Below are 21967 nucleotides of genomic sequence, written 5' to 3' on the forward strand. Positions count from 1 at the left end.
CCATGATGTCTAGCCCTGCAGAGAACACCTTGGAGAGGGTCTGGGACACCAAACACACACACGGGGGGAGTTATACCGTGTATCATGGTTTTGTGACATGACATGTGTGTGTGTGTGTATGGGTGTGTGTGTGTGTGTGTGGTGTGGTGTGTGTGTGTGTTGTGTGTGTGGTGTGTGTGTGTGGTGTGTGTGTGTGGTGTGTATGTGTGGTGTGTGTGGTGTGTGTGTGGTGTGTTTGTGGTGTGTTTGTGGTGTGTTTGTGGTGTGTTTGTGGTGTGTGGTGTGGTGTGTGGTGTGTGTGTGGTGTGTGTGTGGTGTGTGTTGTGTGTTGTGTGTGGTGTGTGTTGTGTGGTGTGTGTTGTGTTGTGTGTGGTGTGTGTGGTGTGCGGTGTGCGGTGTGCGGTGTGGTGGTGTGTGTGGTGTGGTGTGTGGTGTGTGTGGTGTGGTGTGTGGTGTGTGTGGTGTGTGTACTGACCGAGGTGATGATCAGACCTCTACAACTCCTGTCCATCTCTAGTTTCTCCAGGTTGATACAGAACTCAGTGAGGAAGTCCAGACTCAGACTGTTGACAGGGGGACTCTGCATCCTCAACACTGCTACACCTGGAGAGGGAGGAGGAGGAGGGAGAGGGATGAGAGGGGGAGAGGAGAGGGGAGAGGAATGAGAGGGGGAGAGGAGAGGGAGGAGGAGGAGGGAGAGGGAGGAGGGATGAGTACCTGTGGGTTGTCTACCCTGATGTAAACAGTACCTGATACCTCCAGGACCAGGGCTGTCTACCCTGATGTAAACAGTACCTGATACCTCCAGGACCAGGGCTGTCTACCCTGATGTAAACAGTACCTGATACCTCCAGGACCAGGGCTGTCTACCCTGATGTAAACAGTACCTGATACATCCAGGACCAGGGCTGTCTACCCTGATGTAAACAGTACCTGATGTCTCCAGGACCAGGGCTGTCTACCCTGATGTAAACAGTACCTGATACCTCCAGGACCAGGGCTGTCTACTCTGATGTAAACAGTACCTGTGGTCTCCAGGACCAGGGCTGTCTACCCTGATGTAAACAGTACCTGTGGTCTCCAGGACCAGGGCTGTCTACCCTGATGTAAACAGTACCTGTGGTCTCCAGGACCAGGGCTGTCTACCCTGATGTAAACAGTACCTGTGGTCTCCAGGACCAGGGCTGTCTACCCTGATGTAAACAGTACCTGATACCTCCAGGACCAGGGCTGTCTACCCTGATGTAGGGGACAGGGTGCCATTTGGAACAGGTAAAGAAGCTGTGCAGGGGTGTACCTGTACTGCTGTCCAGGTCCACCTTGATCTTAGGTGAGGTAGAGTTGTTCCTCTGCTGCAGAGAGAAGCATGGCGACACACACTCTCTCCCATGTCTACTGTGGATGGACAACTGGGACAACACACCTGCCAAAGAACAACAACTATTTAATAAATCAACAATATAACAATATAATATAACAATATAATAAATGAACTTAATAATATAATAATAAAACTATACAATAACAATATAACAAAATAATAAAACAATATAATAAATGTAATAATATAACAATATAATAAAACAATACATTATCAATATAATAAAACAATATAATAAATGTAATAATATAACAATATAATAAAACAATACATTATCAATATAATAAAACAATATAATATAACAATAAATGTACTTAATAATATAACAATATAATAATAAAACAATACAATAACACTATAACAATATAATATAACAAACGAACTTAATATAACAACATAATAACATTATAATAACAATATACCGTGTGTTATAGGGAAATAATGCCCACTCTAGAACTCCCTTCAAGCCAATCAGAAAGGAGTATTCAAAAATGCCATGGTATAAAATAATATAAACAAAATATAACACACCACACCATGTTTACTGTGTATAGACAGCAATTAACCACATTTTAGATAATTTTTCGGCTTTAAAAAAAACTAAAATTGACGTCTGTTCAATTATTTGAATTCCATTTTCGTTCCGTCATTGCGCTGCAGTTTCTCTAGAGATAAATCCGATCATGCCCGAACTGTGCGATGTAGTAGGGACTTGTAGTTTCCAACATGCCAATGTTCTACATAGTTTTCCACAGAAAAAGGTGATAATTAACTACAATGACCATAATCCATTGCGTGGCTACTTGTCCTGTCTGTTTCTTTTATGCCTGTTACATAAGAGAAGAATGCGTGATCAAGAGGGGAAACAGAAGTTGCTTGGCGAGGTATTGGTATTCAGTAGTCATAAAAGCCATATTTACTGTTAAGAACTACTAAAATAGTGATTGTCAGACAGCAGCTCTATAGAGATGAGATGATGACTTGGAATGAAATAATAACAATGTCATTAAATAAAACGAATGTAATATACAAACAACTGAAATATTGTATTAAAGTAATGTGAATAAATGATGGTTAATAAGTGATAAGCAGTAATGGGCAGTCACAACCATCATGGGACTTTTATTAAATCGCTTTATTCTGTGTTGTTACAGCATTCAACCCACAATGCATTTCATGTTAAAAAAATAAATAAATAAAAAAATGTACTAATGAAACTGAAAATAGCAATTATTTTCTTTTATCATCGAAACCGAACTGACCTCATAAAGCCCTAATCGCTCAGCACTAGTCAGGAGGCAGAAAACAGCCACCTTCTGTAAATCTGCAGACCATCTTCATTGTAATCAGAGGGCTGATATTAATACTATGCTGTCAGTCTCTCGGCTAGGAGTTGAGGAAAGACTGACTGCGTCACTTATTGTTATAAGAAACATTAATGTGTTGAAAATCCCAGATTGTTTGCATAGTCAACTTACATACAGCTCTGACACACACACTTACCCCACCAGACATGCCACCAGGGGTCTTTCCACAGTCCCCAAATCCAGAACAAATTCAAGAAAACGTACAGTATTATATAGGGCCCTTATTGCATGGAACTTCCTTCCATCTCATGTTGCACAAATAAACAGCAAACCTGGTTTAAAAACACAGATAAAGCAACACCTCGCGGCACAACGCCGCTCCCTTATTTGACCTGGATAGTTTGTGTGTATGTGTTGATATGTAGGCTACGTGTGCCCTTTTAAAATGTATGTAGTTCTGTCCTTGAGCTGTTCTTGTCTAATGATGTTCTGTATTATGTCATTCTGTATTATGGATCCCAGGAGGAGTAGCTGCTGCTTTTACAACAGCTAATGGAGATCCTAATAACATACAATGAAATCTTATGCCCTGCAGGTGTATTCTAGGGGAAGAGGAGTCAGGAACCTTTTCTCTTTATAACAAAAGGAAAGTTGTGCCAACAGCGCAAGGACAATTAAACACAGTTTGTGAACAATGTTTGTCCAGTAAACTCAGACGGCAAAACTCTTTCCATTTGCAGTAAACGGTTTTCATTGGAAAAGGTTTTGGAATAACGATTCCACCCCTGATAGTTGACATTGTCACTGAAACGATGTGACCCTGTATTATAAGATGATGGCTGTGCCTGAAATAGAACCATATTCACCATATACAGTGAGCTCCAAAAGTATTGGGACAGTGACATGTTTTGGCTCTGTACTTCAGCACTTTGAAATGGTACAATGACTATGAGGTTAAAGTGCAGACTGTTGGCTTTAATTTGAGGGTATTTTCATACATATCGGGTGAACTGTTAAGATATTACTGCACTTCGTGTACATAGTCCTCCCATTTTAGGGGACCAAAAGTATTGGGACAAATTCCCTTATGTCAATTAAAGAAGTAAAAAGTTAAGTATTTGGTCCCATATTCATAGCATGCAATGACTACATCAAGCTTGCGACTACAAATTGGTTGGATGCATTTGCTGTTTGTTTCAGATTATTTTGTGCCCAATAGAAATGAATGGTAAATAATGTATTGAGTCACTTTTATTGTAAATAAAAATAGATCGTTTCTGAACACTTCTACATTAATGTGGATACTACCGTGATAATGATGAATGAATCGTGAATAAATGATGAGTGAGAAAGTTAGACACACAAATATCACACCCCCCAAGACATACTCTCACAATTACAATAACAGGGTAGGTTAGCATTTTTTGTGGGGGTATGATATGTGTGTTTAGTTATTTTAGAGATGTTCTTATATGACAACAACTCGCTACGATATATTAGCTAGTTGATATAGTTAGCTACTTGATAGCCCACGCAAACTGACAATGTGACATTACGCGACATAAGGACAGACACAAGCGTTCTGTGAACTTTGCTCTAGTTTCTAAAAGTATTGACTAGTGAAGGGGAGGCTAGCTAGCTAGGTAACTACTTAGCCATGCAATCTAACCACTGATATTCTTGTTTGTTGGGCCATCGAAACTCATGAGAAATAGCCATTAAACTCTTCCTGCTGTTCTTACTCGATGTCAGGTAAGTTCACATACCTGAAAACCCGAATTTGGCGGAATTTCTCAACACATTTGCCATCTCGACTCGTCAAGTTGACACAAACCGGGCGCAGACACTGCGGCTGGGCTGCTCTGCCCTGGAGGAGGAAATTATAAAGGAGGCGGGGCCAACATATCAGTATTGGCATCTGATTGGATCTGAACGCCGTGACTGTAGGTGTTTTGTGGGTGTTGAAAAAAGGACTGGCCATCCTTGATATCAAAATGATAGTTTTAACTATGATTTTAGGATATATACAGTGTTTGTTTACATTTACTTTGTTTACAAACATTTGAGTATAACAAGCTTATATTTGGGGTTCTGATGAGGTACGAGAGTTTAACCAATAGTAAAACATACATTAGTATCTAACTATGTACGACATATTTCAATTAAGGATTCCAGCTTTAAAGGGGAGATACAATGAAACCAACCATGGAAGATTCCAGCTTTAAAGGGGAGATACAATGAAACCAACCATGGAAGTATATTGTTGTGAATTCGGTGGGTAGCCCCAACCAAGACTAGAACCCAGGTTTAACAACTGTCAAGCCAACATTTTTATTTAAGTTTAAAATTTAAATTTTAAGTTAACATTTTCAAATGTAAGAAGTGTTGACATTTCTCCAGGCCCATCCCTCAGCTTTTTACCAAAACACAGGTGGGGTGCCCGCTTAGTTATTGTTTCAATTAAGGGTTGAAGTCCTTGTGTAACGGATGTGCCAGTCCTTGTGTAACGGATGTGAAATGGCTAGCTAGTTAGCGGGTACGCGCTAGTAGCGTTTCAATCAGTTACGTCACTTGCTCTGAAACCTAGATGTAGTGTTGCCCCTTGCTCTGCAAGGGCCATGGCTTTTGTGGAGCGATGGGTAACGACGCTTCGTGGGTGACTGTTGTTTAAAGTTATACTGTTACACTTGCATACAAATCTCTTGCTTTGAATTTAAGTTAAAAATAAAAATTTTAAGTTAACATTTTCAAATGTAAGAAGTGTTGACATTTCTCCAGGCCCATCCCTCAGCTTTTTACCAAAACACAGGTGGGGTGCCCGCTTAGTTATTGTTTCAATTAAGGATTCCAGTTTTAAAGGGGAGATACAATGAAACCAACCATGGAAGTATATTGTTGTGAATTCGGTGGGTAGCCCCAACCAAGACTAGAACCCAGGTTTAACAACTGTCAAGCCAACCCCTTGTTACGCCAAGTTCAGGATCAAGGCTAAAGCTTATGGTGAGCAGTGGAGGGAATCTTCCTCTTAACGGACCATAAACCTAATCAATCGATCAGATGACTCTATCCCTGTTCCTCTGCAGCAGAGGTCCTCCCAGTCTATTGATCGATCAATCAATCAACCGATGGATCAGATGACTCTATCTCCATGTTTCTCTGTAAAAGAGGTCCTCCCGGTCCAGGGCTGCTGCTCTGACGCCATCTGGTGGCCTGAAGTGGTGTTGCAACAAGATAAGTACAGTAATGCAGACCGGACAGAACCTATTGGTCCCAGATGACACCCTATTCCTTACATAGTGGAGCTACATGCCCTGGTCAAAGGTAGTGCACTATGTAGGGAATTCATTAGGGTTGGAACTAAGGCACTATGTAGGGAATTCATTAGGGTTGGAACTAGGGCACTATGTAGGGAATTCCTTAGGGTTGGAACTAGGGCACTAGGTAGGGAATTCATTAGGGTTGGAACTAGGGCACTAGGTAGGGAATTCATTAGGGTTGGAACTAAGGCATTATGTAGGGAATTCATTAGGGTTGGAACTAGGGCACTAGGTAGGGAATTCATTAGGGTTGGAACTAAGGCACTACGTAGGGAATTCCTTAGGGTTGGAACTAGGGCACTATGTAGGGAATTCATTAGGGTTGGAACTAGGGCACTATGTAGGGAATTCATTAGGGTTGGAACTAGGGCACTATGTAGGGAATTCATTAGGGTTTGAACTAGGGCACTAGGTAGGGAATTCATTAGGGTTGGAACTAGGGCACTATGTAGGGAATTCATTAGGGTTGGAACTAAGGCACTATGTAGGGAATTCATTAGGGTTGGAACTAGGGCACTATGTAGATAATTCATTAGGGTTGGAACTAGGGCACTATGTAGGGAATTCATTAGGGTTGGAACTAGGGCACTATGTAGGGAATTCATTAGGGTTGGAACTAGGGCACTATGTAGGGAATTCATTAGGGTTGGAACTAGGGCACTAGGTAGGGAAATCATTAGGGTTGGAACTAGTGCACTATGTAGGGAATTCATTAGGGTTGGAACTAGGGCACTAGGTAGGGAATTCATTCGGGTTGGAACTAGGGCACTAGGTAGGGAATTCATTAGGGTTGGAACTAGGGCACTATGTAGGGAATTCATTAGGGTTGGAACTAGGGCACTAGGTAGGGAAATCATTAGGGTTGGAACTAGGGCACTATGTAGGGAATTAATTAGGATTGGAACTAGGGCACTACGTAGGGAATTCACTAGGGTTGGAACTAGGGCACTGTGTAGGGAATTCATTAGGGTGGTATTTGCCTTGATGACAGCTTTGCACACTCAAGTGCAGTCGTAAAAACCATCAAGCGTTATGATGAAACTGGCTCTCATGAGGACCACCACAGGAAAGGAAGACCCATAGTTACCTCTGCTGCAGAGGATACGTTTATTAGAGTTAACTGCACCTCAGACTGCAGCGCAAATAAATGCTTCACAGAGTTCAAGTAACAGACACATCTCAATATCAACTGTTCAGAGGAGACTGTGGGAATCAGGCCTTCATTGTTGAATTTCTTCAAAGAAACCACTACTAAAAGGCACCAATAAGAAGAGACTTGCTTGGGCCAAGAACCCTCTTCCTGGAGATCTACCGTCCTGTGGGTTTTCAGTCCAACCCTCTTCCTTGGAGATCTACCGTCCTGTGGGTTTTCAGTCCAACCCTCTTCCTGGAGATCTACTGTCCTGTGGGTTTTTAGTCCAACCCTCTTCCTGGAGATCTACCGTCCTGTGGGTTTTCAGTCCAACCCTCTTCCTGGAGATCTACCGTCCTGTGGGTTTTCAGTCCAACCCTCTTCCTGGAGATCTACCGTCCTGTGGGTTTTCAGTCCAACCCTCTTCCTGGAGATCTACCGTCCTGTGGGTTTTCAGTCCAACCCTCTTCCTGGAGATCTACTGTCCTGTGGGTTTTTAGTCCAACCCTCTTCCTGGAGATCTACCGTCCTGTGGGTTTTCAGTCCAACCCTCTTCCTGGAGATCTACCGTCCTGTGGGTTTTCAGTCCAACCCTCTTCCTGGAGATCTACCGTCCTGTGGGTTTTCAGTCCAACCCTAATTTAACACATCTGGTTCTACTAATTAGCTGCTCAACAAGACCTTAACTAGCTGAATCAGATATGCTAAATTAGGGTTGGACTGAAAACCTACAGGACAGTAGATCTCCATGAAGAGGCTTGGACAGAGTGTTTCCCGTCACCGAACACACCTCTAAACACTTGTGTAGAGCTGAAGGGATTGGATAGGTGTAAGGAATATGCTGAAAATGTTGCCCTATCACATTCTTTCAGCTCTACAAGAAGTGCCTCTGGGAATAAGATCTGTTCTGGACTCTGACCCGTCTATATTCTAAATGTCAGAGGTCTACTCTGTGGGCTGAACACGGCAGAAAGAAATGGAACGTACAGAGCCGTCCAGAAGGACATTCTCAATTGCATTTCCTTGATTCCTCATCCAATGGGGTTTGAGAAGGCGACGAGGAGAGAGAATACGAAGAAAAAGCAATTGAGATTCTTCCCATGGCTATGTCCCATTTATCTCTCCTTCCTCCCAGTGTGCACTTGTTCACTTCCTGTCACTGGTTTGAAAGGAAATGACTGGAAATAGAAACATGGTGGGAAACTCTGCCTACGTCTCCACCAATACAATGCTTTTAGATTTGTGTGAAGTAGTGAACGAGTGTACACTTCAAGAGTAAGGAGCTATTATTGGGGCGCAGCCACCCCGTACCTACGTCCTAAATATTCTACAAACATATCTACATCCCCATGTGCCATGGTCAGAAATACTGCACCATGTAGAGTATTCACAATGTGTCTTAGATCTGAAAGGTCAAACTAATCCTAACCCATATCTACCTCCCCATGTGCCCTGGTCAGAAATACTGCACCATGTAGAGAATAGGGTACCCGTTTGGCCCTAAGAACTGATCTCTGATCAGGTAACTGTGCTCCCTCTTGGTTTGAATAACCAACCAGGATAGGACGAAGTGGTCCTAAGAACTGATCTCTGATCAGGTCTCATATTCACAACGTGTCTCAGAGTATGACCCCTCCCCACTGAGTACATATGATGGTACTCGTTATGATCTGAAAGGTCAAACTGATCCTAGATCAGCACTCCTACTGGGAGCAGCTTTGTGAATACGGGGTCCTGCTTTCTGACCTCCTATTGGTTAAGCCAGGGCTCTATGCTGACTTTAAATGTATTCATTTTTTAATTTACAAGTTGAAAAATGTAGGCGAACACATAGAAATTTAGGTGCACAATCTATATTATTGTAGGTAATGAAGCTAGAATTCGGCATTCGGCGGGTGTCTCGGGGTGTGGTTTGGTGTTCGGCGGGTGTCCCAGGGTGTGGCTTGAAACAACGAGTGACGTATTTAAAGGGCAGCGGGAGATTTATTTACCCCCCCAACCCAAACCCTCCCGGTTTATTTACCTCCACAACCCAAACCCTCCCTGTTTATCAACTGGAAACGGGTACAGCACCAATGACGTTTTTTTTGGGGTACTAAACGCAGTACATGTAAACAAAAACCAAATCATGGATTGCTGTATTCCATGTCCATACAGGGTAAGAAAACCAACGGCATTTACTAATTAATTCAGGTAAACTATCCCTTTCAGCTTTAATAGTCAGGCAACTGCATCTTTTCACATCAACACAAGTCAATAATGAACACCCATTAGAAGACAGACTACGTCACAATATCACTTAGTATGGAGCGATGCACTGGATTGGCCATTCATACGGCATACTAAACAGTAGTGTGGACATCGGGATGTAGACCCCTCGCTCACTAAAATAACAATTCTGTCAGTTTGTTTCTGGGGCCTCTACTTTAGCTCCTACCACATCTCTTAATCTGGGGTGGTGTTCAGTATGGCACAGCAGAGCAAAACGTTTTGCAACGGAAAACAAACAAACAGGAGTTTCTCTTCTGGTTTGGGACATGTTCATTACAGCACAACGTAGCAAAACATTTCAGTTTGTCTCCTCTGGTTTGGGGCATGTTCATTACAGCACAACGTAGCAAAACATTTCAGTCTTTCTCTTCTGGTTTGGGGCATTTTCATTGCAGCACAGAGTAGCAAAACATTTCAGTCTTTCTCTTCTGGTTTGGGGCATTTTCATTGCAGCACAGAGTAGCAAAACATTTCAGTTTGTTTCTCTTCCGTTTAGTGGCAGGTGAACCCCCCCCCCCCCAGTTCCAGAGGGTGGGGAGGTGAAGGTGGTGTCTGACTGAATACCTCAGGTGGAGGATGGACTGCCTGGTTGGTTCCGGTGGAAGATCAACTTACATGAGTTTAGATGTGAAAAAGAGGCTTAAGTGCAAAAATCATTATTCCAACTCAGGTAATATGGTGAACACACAACCACACTGAACAGAATACTCAGAAAACATCAACATACTCAGAAGAAAAAGGGGGCAGAGGTGTAGTGGAGTAGAAACACAGGGTATTTTGCGGGAGCGTTTACCTGTCCCATCTTTTACATTAAAATAAAATGCATTGAAAGTTTAGGGAGCATTACATTTACTCACTGTGAACGGCGATCATAGTTTTTACCTTCCTATCCGTCTCCACACTACATCACTGACTGGAGGGTCAGTCTGGCAACAGTCAGATAGCATCCCGGCATTAAGTAACACGGATCATTCCTCAACTGTGAAATACCCCTCAACAGAAAAAGCAAGGCGGCAGAGGTATATGAACCTGAACACTGGGGTTAGTGCAGCAAATAGCACCCTATTCCCTACCTAGTGTACTACTTTGACCAGAGTGACCTAAAGGCAAAAACTAGTTCACTTTATCTAGGGAATAGGGTGGGATTTTGGGACGCTGACCCTGCGGGGTCTCTAACATGGCTGCTGAAGCACAGTTGTCAGACAGAAAGGAAGCCGATACAATCAAACATCAACAGCCCTCAGACCCCACAGCCATCAAACTAGACACAGGAGACAGCAGGGCTCCTCCCAAACATCCTGTATAGTGCAACACTTTAGAAAAGGGCCCTATGCTGTAATATAGTAGGGTGCCGTGTAGGGACTAGGGTGCTGTGTAGGGACTAGGGTGTAGGGGCTATGTTGTAGGGACTAGGGTGCTGTGTAGAGACTAGGATGTGGGGGCTATGGTGTAGGGGCTAGGGTGTAGGGACTAGGGGCTATGTTGTAGGGACTAGGGTGCTGTGTAGAGACTAGGGTGTAGAGACTAGGGTGTAGGGACTAGGGTGCTGTGTAGGGACTAGGGTGCTGTGTAGAGACTAGGGTGTAGAGACTAGGGTGTAGGGGCTAGGGTGCTGTGTAGAGACTAGGATGTAGGGGCTATGTTGTAGAGACTAGGGTGCCGTGTAGGGACTAGGGTGCCATTTGGGATACAGTCAGGAAATCTCACGTGAGGGATGTCCTCCTCTTCATCATCACAGACTGCATCAATGTCCACTGAGCAGGATGACTAACACAAAGCAATAAGTTCTAGCAAAGAAGCCATCTCTCCAACAGAACCACTTCTGGCATCAATCATTATCTAGTTCACTGAGTAACACGTTTTCCACGGCCCTCGTTTCCTTAGGAAGGGGGGAGGGGTGAGGATGGGGGGGGGGGGAGAGAGAGAGGTGGGGGCGACAAGTGTAGAGGATCAAGTGGCTTCTTTTTTATTTCAAATCAGCACAGTGCATTTCTCCTCTGAAAGGGGGCTGCATCCCAACCTCCTTGATGCCTTTCTGTCCTCGCTTCCGTTCCTCACAGTCACAAGCACTGATCAATAAGGCTGCATTTACAAACACAGCCCAATTCTGTTCTGTTGCCCAATTATTGGGAAAAGAACTGATCTGATTGGTCAAAAGTCCCAATTAGTGGAAAAAGATCTGAATTAGGCTACCTATGTAGACGCAGCCTAACGGGGTTAGGAAGGATTGATGACAGGTTTCCAACAAGCATGCTTTCAGTTTAGACAAGTGCTCTCAACTAGGAAAGGAGACAAGGACAGGAGGACACCACCCACTCAACTAAATGGAAGGCCTCCTTATTCCTCAACGCCGGTTCACTCCACAGCCATACAGCCTTCAGTCTGTCTGTTTGAAGAACTCCCCCCCCCCCCCCTCCCACAAAGGTCTCTCAACCCTCCCTGGGGTGCCAGCCCAATCAGATCATCCGGTTGCGTTTATGGGTGGGGGAGTCTGTTATGACGTCATTGCACTGGGCGGAGCTGCGTTTCCTGGGGTTAGCGTCCAGGTGCAGGGCCATCTCCTCGGAGATGAAAGTGTTCAGGTCCACATCATGGAGACCGTTACGCCGACGCCCCACCGGAGTCGACCCACCGCCAGCAGCACCCCCCACGTGGGTGGGAGAGCCTGGGGTACCGGAACGAACACTGATGCTGGCCATAGCCCCACTTAGACCTGGAGAGAGGACAGATTGGAGGGGGGGGGGGGGGGGGGGGGGGGGTGAGGTAGGGAAGGGAGAAGGAAAGAAAAACACAAGGTGAAACTCAGTCATCGAACCCTGACTCAGTGAAGACATGAAATACCAAGGAAGTCTGTCTAGGATGCATTTAGGCCCTGGGGCACAATGGTACATCCCCAAATGGCATCATATTCCCTATAGAAGCACCACTTTGGAGCAGGGTCCATAGGGCTCTGGTCAACAAGGTAGTGAGCTATGAAGGGCAGGGATGGGGAACTGGCGGCCCGCGGGCCACATGAGGTCCTCGGATCAAGTGTTATTTTTTTATTAAACTTTTAGAACTCAGTCGTGGTCTCAACTTAGAATAGTAGAATACACAAGGTGCAATTTCAAAATGTGATTGTGCCTCAGCCGTTTCTCTCCTTATGCAAGTCACTGATAGTAATAGCCGATGTCAACAAAACATCTTTTGGGATTGCAAAGCTAGTTTTGCGGCCTGCTACCTAAACTTGTCATCGTGGTCGAATTACTCATATATAATGAAAACCACATGGCAAAATGTGTAGAATGACTGTAAACTTGATTTAAAAACAGCAACATTTTCTCTACACCCCATGGTAAAGTCTAGAATTGCACAAAATGAACTCTAAAATGTAAACATTGCCTGCTGTCAAGAGCATGGCCCACAAATGTTTTGCTGACAATGTGTGTGCTAAGGGGTATTGATGTGGGTACGCAGACTCGCGAGAAACTGCGGCCCCTCGTGACTAGTTCATTTTCGTTTTGGCCCCCACCCCATCGAAGTTGCCCCTCCCTGATGTAGGGAATAGGGTGCAGTGTAGGACTCTGCCTCTGGTGGATCAGCGTTGGTCATTCAGAGATGTTCGATTGGGTTCAAGTCCAGGCTCTGGCTGGGCCACTCAAAGACACTGACACTTTTCCCAAAGCCACTCCTGCGTTGGCTGTGTGCTTACGGTTGTTGTCCTGTTGGAAGGTGAACCTTCGCCCCAGTCGGAGGTCCTGAGCGCTCTGGAGCAAGTTTTCATTAAAGATCTCTGTGCTTTGCTTCGTTCATCTTTCCCTCGATACCGACTAGTCTCCCAGTCCCTGCTGCTGAAAAACATCCCCCACAGCATGATGCTGCCACCACGCTTCACTGTGGGGATGGAACCAGGTCCCCCCCCCCTCCCAGACGGGACGCTTGTCATTCAGGCCAAAGATTTCAATCTGGGTTTTAGCAGACCAGAGAATCTTGTTTCTCATGGTCAGAGTCTTTAGATACCTTTTGGCAAACTCCAAGCGGTTTTACTGAGGAGTGGCTTCTGTCTGACCACTCTACCATAAAGGCCTAATTGGAGGAGTGCTGCAGAGATGGTTGTCCTTCTGGAAGGTTCTCCCATCTCCACAGAGGAACTCTGTCAGACTGACCAGCAGATTCTTGGCTACCTCCCTGACCAAGGCCCTTCTCCCCCGAATGCTCAGTTTGGCCGGGCAGCCAGCTCTAGGAAGAGAGTCTTGGTGGTTTCAAAATGGAATAAGTTAAGAGGCCACTGTGTTCTTGGGGACCTTCAATGCTGCAGACATATTTTTGGTAGCCTTAACCAGATCTGTGCCTTGACACAATCGTGTCTTGGAGCTCTAAGGTCAATTAGACCTCCCGGGTGGGGCAGTGGTCTAGGGCACTGCATCGCAGTGCTAGCTGCGCCACCAGAGTCTCTGGGTTCGCGCCCAGGCTCTGTCGCAGCCGGCCGCAACCGGGAGGTCCGTGGGGCGACGCACAATTGGCATAGCGTCGTCCGGGTTAGGGAGGGTTTGGCCGGTAGGGATATCCTTGTCTCAGTATGTAAAATGTAATAAAAAAAAATGTATGCACTCTACTGTAAGTCGCTCTGGATAAGAGCGTCTGCTAAATGACTAAAATGTAAAAAAATGTCAAATGTAATTCCTTCGACCTCATGGCTTGGTTTTTGCTCTGACATGCACTGTCAACTGTAGGACCTTATATAGACAGGTGTGTGCCTTTCCAAATCATGTCCAATCAATTGAATTTACCACAGGTGGACTCGAATCAAGTTATAGAAACATCTCACGGATGATCAATGGAAACAGGATGCACCTGAGCTCAATTGAGTCGCATATGGTATAGTAGAGTGCCCTTAAAAAAAAAAAGTATATATATATTTTTAACTGTTTTTGCTTTGCCATTATGGGTATTGTGACATCATTATGGGGTATTGTGATGTTATTATGGAGTATTGTGACATCATTATGGGGTATTGTGATGTTATTATGGAGTATTGTGACATCATTATGGGGTATTGTGTAGATTAATGAGAACATATTTAATAGATTTTAGAAGGCTGTAACGTAACAAAATGTGGAGGGGGAAAAAAATCAGGGAGTCTGAATACTTTACGAAGGCACTGTATCTGTATTTACTGTGCAGTGCCATGTCCCCTTTGACCCTAACCATTAGAACTAGATATATCTGTGTCATTACTATGCAGTGCCATGTCCCCTCTGACCCTAACCATTAGAACTAGATATATCTGTGTATTTACTGTGCAGCGAGCTGCCCAGTGACACCAGCCTACCAGACGAGCTAAATGCCTTCCATGCTTGCGTCGAGGAAAGCAAAAATGAACCATGCATGAGAGCACCAGCTGTTCCGGACTCAGAGTATGCACTGACCAGCAGGCAAATGTCTCCACTAACATTTTCAACCTCTCCCTGACCCAGTCTGTAATACCTACATATGTTTCAAGCAGACCACCATAATCCTTGAGCCCAAGAATGCCAAGGTAACCTGTCTAAATGACTATCGCGCCGCCTCATCACTATGCTAAGGACCCTGGGACTAAATACCTCCCTCTGCAAATGGATCCTGGACTTCCTGATGGGCCGTCCCCAGGTGGTGAGTGTAGCCAACACCATCTGCCATGCTGACCCGCAACATGGGGGCCCCTCAGGAGTGCGTGCTTAGTCCTCTCCTGTACTCCATGTTCACCCACGACTGTGTGGCCTGGCACAACTCCAAAGCCATCATTAAGTTTGCCGACAACAGGACAGTGGTCCCTCAGGAGGCTGAAAAGATTTGGCATGGGCCCTCAGATCCTCAAACGCTTCTACAGCTGCACCATTGAGAGCATCTTGACTGGCTGCATCAACACTTGGTATGGCAACTGCTTGGCATCCGACTGCAAGGCGCTACAGAGGGTAGCGCGTACAGCCCAGTACGTCACTGGAGCCGAGCTCCTTGCCATCCAGGACCTCTACACCAGGCGGTGTCAGAAGAAGGCCCTAAATATTGTTAAAGGCTCCAGCCACCCAAGCCATACTGTTCTCTCTGCTACTCCACAGCAAACGGTACCGATGCACCAAGTCTAGAACGATCAGGACCCTGAACAGCTTCTATCCCCAGCCCATAAGGCTGCTAAATAGTTAACCAATAGCTACCTGGACTATCTGCATTGACCCTATTTGACTCATCACATACGTTGCCGATACTGTTAATTACCTGTCACTTTATTCCTAATTATATGTACATCTCTACCTCAATTACCTCGTACCCCTGCATATCGACTCTGTACTGGTGCCCAGTATACATAGACAATTTATCGTTACTCATTGCCAGGGACGTGTGTTCGATTCCCGCAGGGATCAGTACCAAATAGTTTCAAATGTAAGTCTCTGTGGATAAGAAAATCTGCTAAATGACAAAAAAGTCAGATGTGTATTTATTATTACACATTTTATTTTTCTATTATTTCTCCATTTTCTTTCTCTGCATTGTTGGGGAAGGGCTCGTAAGTCAACATTTCACTGTTAGTCTACACCGGTTGTTGACCAATAAAATTGTATTTGACTTGGAGCCAAGTTTCAGACCAAGCACATGTCAAAATCCACAAAGAAATCATTGATTGGCCACAGCATCTACATTTTGTAATGGCCATCTCAGTCACCGGACATGAAACCCATTGAAAACCTGTGGTTTGAATTGAAGCGGGAAGTCCACAATAGCAGACGAAGGATATCAAGGATCTGGAAAGATTCTGTATGGAGGAATGGTCCAACGGTTTGTCCAACACAAAACATATCAGAAAAAGGCTCAGTGTCATTACCCTTGCAAGACGAGGTATTGAAAACAGGGGCATCAACCATTTTGATCCCAGAGAGAAAACAGTTACTTGTTGAACCAAATCTCTTTCTCGGCTCAATTGTATTAGAATAAAATGACACAATACCTGTCAAAAGTTATAGAACACCTACTCATTTCAAGGGTTTTTCTTTATTTTTTTTACCGTGTTCTACATTGTAGAATAGTGAAGACATCAAACTATGAAATAACACATGGAATCATGTAGTAACCAAAAGTTTTATACAAATCAAAATATATTTTATATTTGAGATTTTTCAAATAGCCACCCTTTGCCTTGATGACAGCTTTTGCACACGCTTGGCAATATCTCAACCAGCTTCACCCGGAATGCTTTTCCAACAGTCTTGAAGGAGTTCCCACACATGCTAAGCATTTGTTGGCTGCTTTTCCTTCACTCTGCGGTCCGACTCCTCCCAAACCATCTCAATTGGGTTGATGTCGGGGGATTGTGGAGGTCAGGTCATCTGATGCAGCACTCCATCACTCTCTTCCTTGGTCAAATAGCCCTTACACAGCCTGGAGGTGTGTTGGGTCATTGTCCTGTTGAAAAACAAATGATAGTCCTACTAAGCGCAAACCAGATGGGATGGCGTATCGCTGCAGAATGCTGTGGTTGCCATGCTGATTAAGTGTGCCTTGAATTCTAAATAAAATCACAGACAATGTCACCAGCAAAGCACCCCCACACCATCTCCATGCTTTACGGTTGGAAATACACATACGGAGATCATCCGTTCACCCACACAGCAAACACAAAGACATGGCGGTTGGAACCAAAAATCTCCAATTTGGATTCCAGACCAAAGGACAAATTTCCACTAGTCTACTGTCCATTGCTCGTGTTTCTTTGCCCAAGCAAGTCTCTTCTTATTGCTGCCCTTTAGTAGTGGTTTCTTTGCAACAATTTGACAATGGAGGCTGATTCACAGTCTCCTCTGAACAGTTGATGTTGAGATGCATTTGTTTTTTGGACTCTGTGAAGCATTAATTTGGGCTGCAATGTCTGAGGCTGGTAACTCTAATGAACTTATCCTCTGCAGCAGAGGTAACTCTGGGTCTTCCTTTCCTGTGGCGGTCCTCATGAGAGCCAGTTTCATCATAGAGCTTGATGGTTTTTGCAAAAGCACTTGAAGAAACTTTCAAAGTACTTGACATTTCCCATATTGACTGACCTTCATGTCTTAAAGTAATGATGGACTGTTGTTTCTCTTTGCTTATTTGAGCTGTTCTTGACATAATATGGACTTGGTCTTTTACCAAATATCTTCTGTATACCACCCCATACCTTGTCACAAAACAAATGATTGGCTCAAATGCATTAAGGGAAGAAATTCCACAAATGTACTTGTAAGGCACACCTGTTAATTGAAATGCATTCCAGGTGACTACCTCATGAAGCTGGTTGAGAGAATGCCAAGAGTGTGTAAAGCTGTCATCAAGGCAAAGGGTGGCTATTTCAAGAACCTCAAATATAAAATATATTTTGATTTGTTTAACACTTAATTCCTTAATTTGCTATTTCATAGTTTTGATGTCTTCACTATTATTCTACAATTTAGAAAATAGTAAAAATAGAGAAAAACCCTTGAAATATTGCCCGTTCTAAAACTTTTGACCGGTAGTGTAACTTCCCCATTTTTTTAACCATAAAATATAGCTCAATACTCAAATTGTTGATTTTATACAGTCATTTTTGCCCACCTTTAACAAGGCTGTCACTGTATATCTGTGTATTTACCATGCAGTGCGATGGCCTCTCTGAAGGGCTGGAGGTCAGCCTCCACAGAGGAGTCAGTCTCAGGGGCCGGGGGAGGCCGGTTAGGGGAGACCATGGTCAGTCTGTGTCCTGGGGTGAGGGTGGCTCTGGAGCTCCGGGGGGGTGGGGCCCGACCACACAGGAAGCTGATGAGGTCCTCTCGCCGGATGGTTCTCCTCCTTTTCTTCACCCAGGCCAGCACATCCTTGTTGCGACGCTGGTGGCCGATCTGTATACCTAGGTCGTAGCTACGCTGGTGGGCCTCCACAGACTCTGTGGGGGGGGGGGGGGGGCAGAAAGAGAGAAAGGAATGTGTTTGACATTGAGTGAGAAAGTGTGAGAGAAAGTGTGTGTGTGAGAAAGAGAGAACACGTGATGAGACTTGGTTGAAGGTTCCTTTGTGTAGCCTGAGTGAAACGTGTGACTAACAGTTGACGGTTCACTATAGAACTATAGGCAGGCAGCCCCCCCCCCCTTCCAGAGGTCGCCAGTCAGACAGCACAGATGCTGGAATCATGATCCTGGAGAGCCACAGGGTATGGAGGCTTTTGTCCTAGTCCAGCACTAACACACACGATTCAACTATCCACAGGGACTTGATGATCAGCTGAATCAGATGTGTTAGTGCTGGACTGGAACTAGCCGTTGAACAGGACTCTGTTCCAATACACTAGTTATTGGACCAAGGCGTCTTCTGTACGGGGGAGTTTTGAGAAGAGCCTCGGCGCTCAGTCTGAACATTAACATGCATCACTTGAGGTAAGGTCTGTATGCTTCCAAAACTATATATCTTTCATATCAGCAAGAAATCATTTTCAAAAAACAAAAAGGTAAAATTGATACACACCTTTATAGGGTTAGGGTTCCCACAGTGCCATATCTCCTTGTTAGAGGCCATCACCTGTGCTAATTAGCTATGTGCTCCGAACACCTGTGTAAGCATAACACGGGAAGCGCAGCACAAGTGTAGTTTCATTTGATGAGGCACCCATAGCTGTGTGGATCTGTAACTGCTACAGTAAGTGTATCATTTTTTTCTCTCACTGATGAAAGATAAGGGCCATATGTTTCAACAGCCGTATTCAAGCGATGATTATTGACTTTTCTAAACCGTAACAATACAGTGTCGAGATTGTAGTTCACACGAGCCAGTCGTTGGCGACGGTGGTGGCTGAAAACTGTAGGGAGAACTAATAACTAACTGAATGCCGACTAGAGTTTGAGAGTTAGGCTGCTCTCCAGGACCAGAACTTGAGAGGACGGCTATAAATGGCAATCTGGTCAATATTCAGGTGACTAGAAGAGACTTGTTTACAAGTTTCTATCTATCTACTAATCCATACATGTCCTGTTTAGACCAGAATGACAACGTTTTTTTTTTTTTTTTTTAAACCTTTATTTAACTAGGCAAGTCAGTTAAGAACATATTCTTATTTTCAATGACGGCCTAGGAACAGTGGAACTGCCTTGTATCTTGTCAGCTCGGGGATTCGAACTTGCAACCTTTCGGGTACTAGCCTAACGCTCTAACCACTAGGCTACCCTGCCACCTATGGACTTTAATGATGAGCCTTTGGTCCTAAACCTTTTTTTTTTGGCTACTGTACATTTAGCTCCGTCCCGACTACCCTTTGCTGAGTCTTCTGAAGTAACCTACCCCTGTGGTAGGCCAAGTATCTTGACAACTGTGCAAATCAATACATGCTTAGACTACAACAGAACGATAATGAAAAGCCTATGGACTGTTACGATGATCCTATACTGTCGTGAAAGCAAAAGCAAGTTAGATGACAAGAAACTGAAAACACTTGAGTGTCCCTCACACCTACCTTTGTACAGGTTGGTCACGGCTGTGGCAGCGTTCTGAAACGGCACCCACAAAGAAAGCCCCCCCTGTTGGTGACATACTCGGTCTGTCGAGACAACACACCACCAAAAACATTACAGGTTTGTTGGATTTTCCTACTAAGATAGATAGCCTGGTTGACAACAGTTTACATAAATAGCCTGGTTGACAACAGTTTACATAAATAGCAAGTTAGGCCCCAATTATTGTACAGTAATCCCACTTTAGTAGTACATGATACAAGGCAACACATGAGACTGAAAGCGTCTTGATTACAGGAGACTGTTTTTATTCGCCATTTTGTCTTGCATCTAGAGTTGCAGGCGGCCTTCGGAATAAAAATAACTGTCAGCCAGCACTAGATGGCCAACTCGACAGTTTATGAGCACGAGTGCATAACGCACCAACTAAAGTTGCCCTTTCAGCAGGAAAGTTGCAGTCGTAAATTATAAATACTTGATACCTTAGTAACTAAAGAATTTATGGTTACGATAGTTCAGTATATCTATGTGAAGTATTACAGTAGCAGATAAGAATTCTCAATAACCCCAAAGCCAATAGTAAATCTTCGCCATTTTGTTTAATTTTCAGTATGCATTGATAAAACTCGGGTTATTCGTTGATTGTAGACTTAAACCAAAACGGATAATATAACTTACATGTATATCTATGGTAAGTAATATTAGCCCCACACACCTAACAAAAAGGCAACACTGAAAGATGCAATCTGTCACAAGGGAATGTCGCGTAGCGATGATTGTTGTTTCCATCGCCATTTTGTTTCTCTAATACATGCACTCAACAGCGTTTAACGTTAGCTACTTGTTCACTGACATTGTCGGACTCGCAGTTTCTCTAACCAGATGGTTAACTCAGTAACAGTATAAACCATATTAGTTTAAAGACTGGATTAGATAGCTATTCAACTAACTTATCTACCAAAAGTGTGTTGGCTGGTCATGTTGCTTGGCAGTTATCGTTAACTAGCCATTAGACGATAACGTTGGCGAACAACAGCCAGATCAAACTACTAACGTTTAAGGAATTGTTTAGTTTCATAAAGATACATTTGGGTGTTCTGTTTTACTAACACAAAAAAAACGAGCAAAATATAATTACGGGATGTCTTGACTTAAGACGGCAGACAGTTGCTACAGTACAGTAGCTAGCTAACCAGCTGATCAGCTGAGCTGGTAAACTAGCTAGTTGGCTACTAGCTAGGTAGCTACCATTAGCTAGTTCCCACCGCCACTAACAGTGACTGAGTAGCATAGCAAGCTCAGTAACAAGGCACAGGAGTGGCAGCCGACTAACGTAAGTTAGTTAGCTAGTTCTGGTCTTGTCTCGGACCTTTGTAGAGCTGAGCCACAGCAGTGGCGGAATTCTGGAAGAGATGCCATAATTTATCCTGGTCGTTATCGGCCTCCTCCTCGTTTGACTCCCTTTGCTCCGCTTCGGCCAAACACTGCCGCTCCCATTTTGAGAACCAATGTTCGGGTCCGTGTTCCTGAATCTCCGGGTCTCCGTCTTTCTTCTTCTCCTCCATTTACCACGCTAAAACCTCAGGTAGATTACAACTTTAGTATGTCGATTAATAAATTACTTGGCGATGCGAATAAATGTCCGTTAGTAAATTCATAAATTTTGTTATTACTTAATAGCTGTTTCTCAAACCGACTACTCCGGTCTGAAAATACTCTTCAACTAGTTTGAACGTTGCCGACGTCCGCCTATATAAAAGTCATACTACCGTGTTGTCGTTTCTACTCCGCCTCTATTTCAAGCAGTGATTGGCTAGTATGGCTCTGGGTCGTGGCTTCAGGTTTGTGCTGAAGATTTCAGTGGACCACAGAAACATCTGTCATAGAAATGACATAAAGGGACGCCACGAAAATTCTTAGCTACTTAAGCTTGTGTGAGAAGCAAAAAGCTATGCTTTTAGGTTTCCACTAGAATTTATAGCCATTCAAAATTTATGGAAGCCCATTCCCGCCACCAAAAACATTTTGAAATGTTAATACTATCGAAACATTTAGAGCTACTAGCTACATTCTTTTTAGGTTCTATCTACATTTTTTTAG

The 21967-nt window shown here is 44.0% G+C and overlaps 2 protein-coding genes across 2 annotated transcripts in view; both read right to left on the bottom strand.

Moving 5' to 3' along the window:
• Positions 1-4562, bottom strand: part of LOC129844760 (enoyl-CoA delta isomerase 1, mitochondrial-like) — a 9625-nt gene extending 5063 nt beyond the window's left edge. Inside the window, exons 1-4 of the mRNA XM_055912855.1 lie at positions 4455-4562; positions 1298-1423; positions 476-603; positions 1-40 (exon numbers count right to left, since the gene is read on the bottom strand). The exon at positions 1-40 is cut by the window's left edge and continues 107 nt beyond it. Of these exons, the coding sequence (XP_055768830.1) occupies positions 1-40; positions 476-603; positions 1298-1423; positions 4455-4497 (337 nt within the window). The 5' untranslated portion in view covers positions 4498-4562. The remainder of the gene's footprint in view (positions 41-475; positions 604-1297; positions 1424-4454) is intronic.
• Positions 4563-9325: 4763 nt separating this feature from the next.
• On the bottom strand, positions 9326-21624 carry LOC129844764 (HUWE1-associated protein modifying stress responses-like). The gene is made up of 4 exons (XM_055912858.1): positions 21237-21624; positions 19870-19953; positions 18023-18313; positions 9326-12121 (listed from the first exon to the last, which is right to left on the bottom strand). The coding sequence occupies exons 1-4, from the start codon at positions 21430-21432 to the stop codon at positions 11865-11867; spliced, it is 828 nt and encodes a 275-aa protein (XP_055768833.1). The 5' UTR covers positions 21433-21624; the 3' UTR covers positions 9326-11864.
• Between the last annotated feature and the right edge of the window lie 343 nt (positions 21625-21967).

Source organism: Salvelinus fontinalis, unplaced genomic scaffold (genome assembly GCF_029448725.1).
Source record: "Salvelinus fontinalis isolate EN_2023a unplaced genomic scaffold, ASM2944872v1 scaffold_0223, whole genome shotgun sequence".
In the NCBI taxonomy this organism is placed as follows: Eukaryota; Metazoa; Chordata; class Actinopteri; order Salmoniformes; family Salmonidae; genus Salvelinus; species Salvelinus fontinalis.